General features: G+C 57.3%; 1 protein-coding gene across 1 annotated transcript in view; it reads left to right on the forward strand.

The window, feature by feature from the left end:
• Nucleotides 1-11538, forward strand: part of RFTN1 (raftlin, lipid raft linker 1) — a 153805-nt gene that overhangs the window by 91004 nt on the left and 51263 nt on the right. Inside the window, exon 4 of the mRNA XM_008058939.2 lies at nucleotides 10183-10477. Within this exon, the coding sequence (XP_008057130.1) occupies nucleotides 10183-10477 (295 nt within the window). The remainder of the gene's footprint in view (nucleotides 1-10182; nucleotides 10478-11538) is intronic.

Here is an 11538-nt window from a genome sequence, read left to right on the forward strand (position 1 = left end):
TTTTTTGATTACTGTAGAGATGAGGTCTCGCTGCCCAGGCGGGTCTCGAACCCGTGGGCTCAGGCAGTCCACTCACCTCAGTCTCCCAAAGGCATGGGATTACAGGCTGAGCTACTGAGCCCGGCTCCACACAGCATTTTTGTGCCTGTTCTTGGTGTCTGTGCAGGCCTCTGTGGGCACCTGTGTGTGTCATGGGCCCCAGAAGTCTCTAAGACATCAGCTTACGAGAGAGGGCCAGCTTGGGCAGCGGCCTGGTCTGGGCCCTGGGGACGTGTGTGCGTGTGAGTCATGGACTCTACCCTGAATTACGTGCTTCTGACATGCTGTAGAACACTGTAGAGGGGAGGCCCAAAAACACGGAATGTTTTTATTGAAAATTATGTATGTATTCTTACACGTTTAAATTCAGCCACCTTCAGAGTACCCTCCATTTGACACAATACATCTCTGGAGATGCTTTTCCCACTGCTCGAAGCAGTTCTTGAACGTGTCCATTTTGATGCCTTTTAGTGCTTCTGCCATGCTTTTGTTTCACCTCTTCCACATCGGCCAAACATTTCCCTTGGAGGACTTTTTCATCCAGTGGGGAGAGGAAGTCTCTTGGGGTGAGATGGGGCGAACAGGGAGCGTGCGGCACGGGGGTGATGCCGTTTTTGCCCTTAGCACGATATGGGCCGCCGAGCTCGGAAATTACCCATTGTGAAGTGGGCCGACGCGGTGAAAGAATCTCGAAAAAATAAAAAAATACCCACTGAGGCTGAATGCCGCGTCTCACGACAATGCCACCTGGTAGAGTGATGCCGATGGGTTCCTAGAACACTCGCCGGGCAGGGAAGCCTGGAGTACAGGGCCCGTCCTCCAGAAGGTAATTCCAGGTTTTTTGGGTCCCTCATATTTCCGTGACTCAGCAATTTACAGGATGTGTTATGCCATGTGGCAGTGCTGGCCCACAGAACTTTCCGTGCTGACGGAAATGCTATCTCTGCATGCTGTCCCCAGTAGGGTGGTCACTGGCCACACAAGACTGCTCAGCACTTGAAATGTGACGAATGTGCCTTCATCTGAACCAATTTTTTTTTTTTTTTGAGTTGGAATGTCACTCTGTCGCCCAGACTGGAGTGCAGTGGCCGCTCCCGGCCACCGCAGCCTTGACCCGCTGAGCTCTGGCGATCCTTCCGCCTCAGCCTTCCAAGTAGCTGGAACTACAGGCGCGTGCTACCACACCCGGCTAATTTTTTTGATTTATTGTAGAGATGAGGTCTCGCCTACTTGCCCGGGTGGGTCTCGAACCTGCAGGCTCAGGCAATCCACTCACCTCGGCCTCCCAAAGCACGGGATTACAGGCTGAGCCACTGAGCCCGGCTGAACCAATTTTTAAATAGCTACATGTGGCTAGTGGCTACTGTACTGAATGGCACAGGTCTGTGTTATTTTTATTTTTCTTTCTTTTTTTTTTTTTTTTTGAATTGGGGTCTCACTCTGTCACCCAGGCTGGAGTGCAGCGGCATCATGATGGATCATGGCAGGCTCAACCTCCTGGACTCTGGTGATCCTCCCGCCTTAGTCTCCGAGTATCTGGGACTACAGGTGTGTGCCACCACACCTGGCTCATTTTTTGTAGAGCCGCATTCTCACTGTGTTGCTCAGGCTGGGCTCGAACTCCTGAGCTCAAGCAGCCTCCTGCCTTGGCTTCTCAGGCTGGGATTACAGGCGTGAGCCACCGCACTCGACTGTCTTGTTTTTTAGAGCAGCCTGTTTCTGATTCCCAGCATTGATGAGCTTGTCAGTTATAGGCATTCCAGTAAGTTCGTCACACAACTTGTGGGAGGGGAATTTGTCACCTTGGATGCGACTTCCCTTGCCTGGCGTGGGCGACTTTCCTGGAAACTCTGCAGGGGAATTTCCTTTTCCTGGGCAGCAATGTTGGCCTCACCTCTGCCTCCCCCGGACCTGGACTCAGTCTCCAGTGACGCCCTGGCGGTCCCGTTCCTGTGTGGGCCACGTGCTCTCTCACTGTCCGGGAGAGCCCTTGGCTGTCTCTTCGTTTCACACTGAGCTAGCTTTAGAGAATCATCAGCCTGCCCTGTGGTTTCTCTTTTTTATTTGTTTTTGAGTCAGAGTCTCACACTGTCGCCCAGGCTGGAGGATGGTGGCAAGATCACCGCTCCCTCAGCCTCGACCTCCTGGGCTCAGGCGCTCCTTCCGCCTCAGCCTCCTGAGTATCTAGGACTACAGGTGCTGGCCACCATGCTCAGCTAACTTTCAAATTTTTAGCAGAGATGATGCCTCACTCTGTTGCCCAGGCTGGTCTCGAACTTGGTTTCTCAAAGTGCTGGGATTACAGGTGTGAGCCACTGTGCCCCCTCCCACCCCCTCCGTGGTTTCTTATTTTCCCCACCACCTACAGAGAGAGGGAGGGAGGGAGGGACCGAGAGAGGAGCGAGAGAGAGATTATTTCCAGGAACTGGCTTGCATGATTGTGGGCCAGCGAGGCCAGCATCTGCAGGGCCATCTGGCAGCTGGAGATTCAGGTGAGAGCTGACGGTTGAAAACTCAGGCAGGATGTCTGTGTTGCACTCTAGCGGCAGAATCCCTTCTTCTTTGGGAAATCTCAGTCTCTGTTCTTCAAGTCTTTCACTGATTAGATGAGGCCCACCCACATTACAGAGAGGAATATATGTTACTGAAAGTCTACAGATGATAAGTGTTAATCACACCTTAAATACCTTTACCGGCTGGACATGGTAGCTCACGCCTGTAATCCCAGCACTTTGGGAGGCTGTGGTGGGAGGATCGCCTGAGTCCAGGCATCAAGGCCGTGGTGAGCTGTGACTGTGCTCCTGCACTCCAGCCTGGGCGACAGTGCGGCTGCGTCTAGACTCGTGTTTTACCCAACAGTTGGTCACCAGAGTTCAGTCGAGCTGACGCGTGAAGTTACTCATGACATCTCCTCCCTCGTGGATTCAGACAAAGCAGCCTTGGCACTCTCTGGCCCTTCCCCCGTGCCGTCTGGGATGGCTGTGGGCACTCCGGTCCCTGCTGACCTTCCATTCCCGTGGTACGTGTAGCTCCTGTTTTAACTAAGTCCAGCCATGGCTCCCTTCTTCCCGATGGTGTCTGATGCCTGTTCTCCAAAGCAGCGGTCCCCAACCTTTTGGCATCGGGGGCTGGTTTCATGGAAGACAGTTTTCCACGGAGCAGGGGTCACAAGGAACCACAACCGAGATTCCTCAAATGAGCTGTTCACAGTGAGGTGTGGGCTCTGATGAGATTCTAATGCCACCGCTGTTCTGACGGAAAGTGGAGCTCCACTCACCCACTGTTCCACCCCAGTTCCTAACAGGCCACAGACCGGTACCGGTCCACAGCCCAGGGGTTGGGGTCCCCTGCCCTAAGGCACAGACGCATGTGTTAGTAGGTTCATGAAGCACGTGTGTGCACTCCTCGGAGCAACCTGATGTTCCTTGGAAGTAGAGTCACAGGCCGTCCATTCTCAGTTTCCTGGGACAATCCCAGTGTCATACTGTCATTTTTAATACAAGTGATTCCTCAAAGGTAGAACCAAAGATGACAACATTTTTTACGATGAGGCTGAGCACAGTGGCTCATGGCTGGAATCCCAGCACTTTGGGAGGCCGAGGCAGGAGGATTGCTTGATCCCAGGAGTTCGGGACCAGCCTGGGCAGTATCATGAGACCCCCCGTCTCTACAAAACAATAAAAAAATTAGCCAGGCATGGTAGCATGTGCCGGATAAAAGCGTAAACTGAGGCTAGGAGGGCCAGTGCTACAGGAAAGAGGCAAAGATTTGCAACAGAGAAGTTAAAGTTTATTACCCACTTTCCACAGAAAGGGGCCAAGACTCATGGGCACGTATGACCTTGAAGGCTGGGGAGCTGGGTGTATTAAAGGCTCCTGAAGGGGAGTTTGGGCGAGGGAGAGTGTTCAGAATTGCATTCTTCGATGGAGGTAACAGATGTCACCTAAGTCTTGTATTTTGACATCACCAGGCGCTGGTCTCTCGTGACTCCACGTGGTGAGCTGGAGGTGGGTGAACTGAAGGGCGCACACATCATTATCCGAAGCACAGATGCCTAGAAGAAAAATAGTCGGGACTGGATGTGTTTAAGAGGTTGGACTAATTACCGGGTCTTCACCCCGGGAGGAAAGAATAAGCTGGTCAGCAAAACTGCTCATTGAAGCGAATCAGGGCTAGAACGGAGGCTAAAATGGCCGTGCTACTGCTAGAATTATTTTACCGAGTTCCTCTGTTCTAAGATTCTTGGGATTCCTACCCTTCACCTGTAGTCCCAACTGCTTGGGAGGCTGAGACAGGAGGACTGCCTAAGCTCAAGGTGGAGGCTGAGGTGCGCTGCTGTGATCGTGTCACTACCCTCCAGCCTTGGCAACAGAGACCCCAACTCGAAGAAAAAATTCATAATGAGTTGAGATGTTTTTATTCACTCCGTTTTTTCAAAAAGAAATCTTCTTCACACCATGATTCCTGAGTCCAGCTACCGTGGAACTCACATTTGCTCTGTGTAGATTTCTTGCATGAAGCCCTGGTCAGTCAGAAACGGCCACACTTAATCCTCAGTGCCCAACGGTACCATGCCTCCTCCTCTGAGTATCTGGGGCCAGATGGCTCTTCAAGGCCACAGACAGCAGAAGAGGTGGTGAGGGTGTATTTCAATTGAGGTGGTGTCTGACGGGTGTCTTGGCACAGGTTGGATCACAGAGGGGACAGGGTGGTGTTGCCGGAAGAGCCTCGGGTAGTGGGGTGCTCAGGGTCAGATCCAGCGGGTGTGCGAGCCACCCTGGGACCCCTGGCCAGTCACGAACTCCTCTCCTAGCCAGCATCCCCCTCGGTGAAGTGACAATGGCCCTCCAAAATGATGTGCTTGCGTATTCTTTGTGGAAGCACGTACGGTGTGGACGGCGTCGTTTGCACTCACAGCGGCTGTTGGAGGACCGTGATGCGCGCATGTGTGCGTCTACAGGGATCCCCGTGGCCGAGGTGGCCAGGCTCCCATGCAGATTCGGTTCCCTACTAGGGAGACCCTGGTGCAGCTGGGAGTCGTGGTGACGTCCAGCGACAGATGACGAGGGCCTGGCATGAGGTGACCCTGGATGTGTGGAGGACGGGGGAGGGTTCCAGAGACATCAGGGGGTGGATGTGGTAGCGATGTGTGAGCGGGTGTGCAGGGCTAGAGGAAGAGCAGTGCTGAGAGAAGGACCCGGGAGGCAGGTCGGCAGCGGACCCGATCCTCGGCCACTCTGCCCTCGACTGTGTGGGGCCCAGGGTCCAAGGAAGGCCAGGGCTGGTGGCGGCTAAACCCATGTCAGTAGAGGAAGCCACCAAGGGAGGCCGGAGTTTGCTGGCCGGGTGGACCCTGGGGAACATCATCTGGCGCTTTCTCCATGGTGCACAGAGAAGGCTATAAGTGAATGAATGAATGAATGAGAAACCGGATTTAATTTAGCTCTAGTCACAGTCAGGCGACTTCATGAACAAGAAAAGAGGTGTCTCTACCCGAGGAAGGCGGAAAACCAGAAGGGTCCTGGCCCCGAGGTCCAGCCAGTTATCGGTCTTGATAAAACCTCAGCGTGGCCATCTGAGTACAAAGGACCGCTCGCCCTTCCTGTCAGTTGTTTGGCGTCCTGTCCCAAGCCTTTGAAAAGTCATCATCCCTTGACTCGTTGATTCTGCTTCCAGGAATCCTCCCAAAGGAAGTGAGCAGAGCTGCCGACAAGGGTTGCTGCCCCAAGGGGCTCCGTCTTCTCGGGGCAGGGATTTCCCCGGAGACTTGGGCGAGGAGCACTCCCCGGGGCATCCCTTGAAGGTTCTGGGGTGGTGCGTGTTCCGATGAGGGGAGCCGGGGGCGCGCTGTGCCTGGAGGATGCCGTCCAGAGCAGCCTTTGCTCGGCCCTCAGACCCCGCTCCGTGCCCGTGAAGGTGCTGTGGGGAGAGGCGGCGACCCACAGACCCTCGGGGCAAAGGGGGCCTTTGCTGGCGGGTGGCCCAGAACGCGTGTGAGCCCGTCCTTGTGATTTCGAATCCAGCCTCACTTCTGGGCACCTCGGCTTCTCCTGTCTTGCTCCGGAAATATTTCTGGAAGTGTCCTCAACGTGCCAGGCTGCTGCACGCCATCAGACTTGGACGGGACTGTGCTTCCCCCTCTCCTTCTCAGGTCTGGTGAACGCCTTCATCCTGCAAAGCCTCACGCAGAATAAATCCCCAAGTAGGGTTTGCCCAGCACAGTATTTGGGGGGGAGTGGAGCTGAGCGCTGTAGGGCGAGGTGCACGCTCCGCCGTCTCGCCACGCTTCCCACCGTGCGGCCCTACCCCACCGCCCCGCTGCTTACAAGCCGGCCAGCTGGGAGCACACTTTCCAGCCTGCCTTCCAGGCAGACGTCCGCTTGTCCTGCCGTCTCTGTTTCGCCACGTCCATCGCTGCATGTGTTACCCTCCACGAGAAATGCCAAAAATCGTGACTGTCTTCACTTCTGGGAGTAGCACGCGTGCTCAGGAAGTGGATGTCGAGAAATTCCACGCGTGTCGGAAACTCACTGCCGCACCCCCAGGCACAGTGCTGCTTTCGCGCTGGGGAGTGCACCGCGCCGAGATGAGGGGTGGATACGACACGGTCATCGTGGGAAAGTGCACCGGGTTTAGAATCCAGACTTTTTATGTCACATCGTAGGCCTCGATCGTCCCACGGTGGCGTCATTATTGTTCTTGTTCCCTTTTCTTCGAGGCGGGGTCTCACTCTGCTGCCAGGCTGGAGTGCAGTGGCTTGATCATGGCTCACTGCAGCCTTGATCTCCTGGGCTCAGACACTCCTTCCACCTCCCGCCCCAGTAGCTGGGATGCAGGCAAGCACCACCACACCTGATTATTTTATTTTTGTTTTTTTGTCAAGATGGGGTCTTGCTGTGTGGCCTAGGCTGGTCTCGAATTCCTAGGCTCGAGCAATCTTTCCGCCTCGGCCTCCCAAAGTGCTGGGATTCTAGACGTGTGCCACCACGCCCGGCCAGTGATAGTATAATTACTTTTAAAACCTGTTTATGGCACTCGACTCTTCTTGGGAGCTGGGGCTTCCGTTTTACGTCCCTAGTGTCTAAGCACAGCAGAATCTGGGCCGGCACAGGGGCTTGACTCGTGTTCGCTGAGTTCTGGAGCCGAAAGGTCCATCAGTCTCCGTCCCTGCCGTCAAGGAGTTCGTTCTGGAGGAGAGACACGCAGATCCACTCACCGTTTGATGCACGCATCCGTCCGTGCGGCAGGTGTCGACTGAGGGCCTGTCACACGGCAGCCGTTGTGCCGTCCCTGGCGGAGAAGGAAGTCCCCTGGCTGCCCGTGCTGATGTGTGCGGGGCAGGACTGGGCGGGCGAGAGCCTGCCTGCACAGAGTGCCCCAGCCTGGCAGAGCATGTCCTGGGCCAGCGGCTCTCTCCCCTGCCCCAGCCCCAGACCCCCTGGAGGGCTAGTGAGAACCCAGAGCTTCTGGTTCAGGACGGCCATGGTGGGGCCTGAGAATCTGCATTTTCAACACGTTCCCAGGGGATGCCGAGGCTGCTGGCCTGGGGAGCTGCATTTTGAGAGCCCCCGGCCAGGGGGCCCAGCGTGCTGTCCCGCGTGGCACAGGAACAGGGATGCCCGCTCGCTGTGGGGGAGGGGCAGGCGCCCGTGTCTAAGCCTCCCCCATTCCTCAAATCCCTGTGGGGAGGGGAGGACTAGGATGCTGCCTCTTCACACTGGGGTCCAGCAGTCTCCGCAGGACTGCAGAGGCCCAGGGCCGATGAGAAGAGGGTTTGGGGTGCCAGCCGTGCCCCCTCCTTCGGCGCTCTTGCCGTATGTAACACGCACTCTTCAGAATAACTGCAAGGGAAGCGTGGCTTCTCCCATTTCACAGATGAGAAAATGGGGGCCTAGGAAGTGTGTGTGGCCCGCCCGAGCCTGCAAGTCGCACATGGGGGGCTCTGAGCCAGGCTGATCTGAAAGGCTTCAAGCCTCGGCCGTTTCCCTGACTCTGCCGAGACCAGCCCGTGGTTGAGCCCTCCGCGGAACCAGCCTTTAAAAAGGCCTCAGGAGTCACTGCCGGCTGCTTGGTGGTGAGACAGCAGGGCAGGAGTCCCGTAGCACTGTCTCCGCATTCTGTCTGAGGGTGTCATGTCCGTGCCTTTTTCTCTTTTCACACGTGTTGCCAGGCAGCTCAGAGGCTTAGCCGTGCTATGCAGGCAGCAGCTTTTCTCGGCCCACAGTTCTTGGGTCTAATGATCTCCCTACCCTGTTCTTTTAAAACTCCTGTTACCCACGCCTTCGTTTAGAAGCGTTTCGGAATAATTTCCCAAGTAGGCGGATGGCACAGACTGATGAGTGACCAATCAGCATTCAGCGTGGAAAGGCTGACGTCGGCTTGGTGTCTGTCCTTCACCTTCTGAGGAGTGACCCGAGCCTGCCGTGGGCACGTGTGTCTGTGGCCTTCAGCTGTGTCCCCTGTGGTTGAGGGAATGAACTTGGGCCAGAGCCAGACCCGGCCTCGCACGCCGGCGACTCACGGCGCAGCTGATGACGTTGGTGTCTGGGCCTCAGTGTCCTCGTCTGAGATGGAGACGGTGACACTGCGCAGGTCGCTGGAGGGTCACATGGCCCAGCTTGCGTTGCCTGCCCGGTTCAGCAGCCGGTTCGTAGTGGGTCCACACCCGACGCTTCCTCCCGTGTGGCTGTGGTGTCCAGCAGGCTGGCCCTCGTGAAGAGCCTGGGCCGCATGCCCGCAGCTGCTCTGGGCTTTGGCTGGGACGTGCGTGTGGATGTAACAGCATCTTTGCCTGGCATCAGGGCGGCTGGCCCGAGGAGCACTGCCTCTCCCTGGAGGGGGCTCTGGGCTGGTGACGCCAGTTCTCAGCTGTCGGCCGAGGACCATGGAGGCCTCAGGCGTGTCCGAGGTCATCCACTGGGGCGGTGGCTGAGACTCCGCCAGCGCCAAGGTCGCTCTGCCTTACTTGTGTGTCGGGTGGCTTGAGCGTCCTTGCCCCCAAAACCCCCTGAAGCCCACCTCCTGGCTCTGGTTGGATTTCATTGGGCCGGTGCTTTCCAGTTTCCTTTCAGACTTTCGACCCCTAAATTCGGTTCCCCGGGGCTGGGTTTTAGGGCGGGGTAAGGCGTGAGTGCTCCGTTCCCCAGGTGGGTGTTCAGTCCCCATCCTGCAGGTGCAGGTGGTAAGAAGGGGCAGTCGCCTGGCTACCCACGCTGGGTGCCTGTGGGCCGAGGAATTGATGGACCCAGAGCCTGCTGGGTCTGCGGGCTCCGGGGCGAACCCCAGGCCCGAGAGCACCGTGGGCAGGTGTCTGTCACATGTCCCCCCCGGCAGGGCGTCCCCTCAGCCTTTGCGGGTGATTTCCCCACCCCGGCCTTCTCCGCCAGAATGGTTGCCTAGAAAAGGAAACGCTGCAGGCCCTCACGCCTGCGGGTGTTAATTTGTGGTTATACAGACAGACTGCATGTATCCGGGGCCTGCTGGGCAGGAAGTAGGTGATTCATCAGGAAAAAAAAAATAACAAAAAATACACTCTTACCAAAGTGAACTTCCTCTTTCAGATACTATTTGTTCGAGTTCATCCTTTTGGAACCTTCTCCTAGCTTCATTAGAAAAAAAAAAAAAAAAGGCAAGGCCAAGCTCAGTGGGTCACACCTGTAATCCCAGCACAGGAGGCAGGAGGATCACTCGAGCCCAGGGTTCGAGACCAGCCTGGGCAACATAGCGGGACCGCACTTCTACAAAAGATTAAAAAGATGAGCCAGCTGTGATGGTGCAGGGTCTCCCAGCTCCTCGGGAGGCTGAGGCAGGAGGATCGCTTGAGCCCAGGAGGTCGAGACTGCGGTGGCCGTGAACGTGCCGCTGCACTCCAGCCTGGGTGACAGAGGCTCTGACTCAAAAAGTGCATAGGGCTGAATGCAGTGCTCCAAAGAGAGGTTGTACCAGTCCCTCACAGCCAAAGGCTTGCTTTCCACCAGGCAGCATCTTTTTACGAACCCTGTTCCCTGCAGGCCAGGGCGAGGGTGCAGGTGCCCCGTGAACGCGTCACTCTGGAGATCCCCAGTGGCCCCGAGGGTGCCTTTGGCAGCATGTGTTCCTCTGGGAGACCCCGCGTCACCTGCTCCCCCTTGTGTCTGCCCACAGGTACAGGAGGCCGCCAGCCGGGGCCTGAAGTTTGTGGGAGTCGTGTCTCAGTACTGCACCCCTGGGAGTGTGGGCAGCAGCCCCCCGACTCCCAGTGCTACTGGCACCCAGGACACCGGAGACGCGGATGGTGACCCTGGGGACCCTGTGTCACTGGAGGATAAGAATCCGGGTGCTGCAGACGCGTGCCCGGGAGAGGGCGAGGCCCGAGAGTGTCCACCGCAGGGGGTGTGTGCGACACCCACCGGACCCAAGGGCGCCCCGCTGCACGGGCCTGAGGAGCCAATCTCGGGAAGTAAGTACGGCAGCACCAGGCTTGGACCAGGAGGGGAGGCTGACACCCTCCAGGGACCCTGGGTCATCCCAGGGGAGGGGAAGGGCTGGAGCAGCCAGACCCAGCACCCAGCGAGCCCGAGCAGTGTCACCTGGGCTGCCGACAACCCCTTCTGCAGGGGCAGCTTGGGAGGGCACAGGACCACGGGAGGTGGACTCAGTGGCTGCAGGACCCACATCGGAGGCAGGGTCTGAATGTGCACACTTCCACCCACACTCGTGTGTCATCCCAGAGTCCCTCCGTCACACGGAGGCGGGTGGCATGCCCTTCTCGGAATGTCCCCAGTACAAGGCGGCCAAGAGAGAGCCGGCTGAGGCAGACTGCGCAGGCAGCGGGGTTCAACTCATGGGGGTATGAAGGCCCAGGTTTCAGGGAGTCTGTAGTGAAAAGTCGCGTGGGAAGAACATCCCACCAAGGAGGGCTGCCAGGACGTGGGTCCTCCGTCACCAAGCGGCTGCCAGCACGCACGGCCCGGATCTCAAATAACAATAATGGCTGGCATTTGTTAACACTTCCTGAGTACCAGGCCCTGTGCCAGGAAGCCATTCAAGTGACCGGCCTTCAGTTCTGCCATAGTCCCTGTGCAGTGGTGAGCACTGACTGTCACCACAGCTGACATCACAGCCAAGGGACCGGGACTGGGGGTACCTGTTTGCTACCCAGGCTGGAATCGAACCAGGCGTGCCCGTCCCTTCGAGCCTCTCTGCTTGGTCTTCCCTGCATGGTTGACCAGCAAGACCCCGGAAGCCTGGGCCTACGGGGAGCAGCTTCCTGGGTTTCTCGGCATTTCACTGCTCTCTGCTTCCCGGGAGGCCTGGCACCCTGTCGCTCCCGGGAGCAGAGGACCCAGGCTTGTGTGCAGCCCCGCCTGGCTGTGAAAAGGGAACCAGGGCCCCGGGAGGACATCTTAGAAAAGGCTCCCTTTGACTGGTCTTGGTGGCTCAGCCTATAATCCCAGCACTTTGGGAGGCTGAGGTGAGTGGATTGCCTGAGCCTGCGGGTTCGAGACTTGCCTGGGCAAC

This window comes from Carlito syrichta, unplaced genomic scaffold (assembly GCF_000164805.1).
Source record: "Carlito syrichta isolate Samal-C Ts95f unplaced genomic scaffold, Tarsius_syrichta-2.0.1 Scaffold90623, whole genome shotgun sequence".
NCBI lineage: Eukaryota > Metazoa > Chordata > Mammalia > Primates > Tarsiidae > Carlito > Carlito syrichta.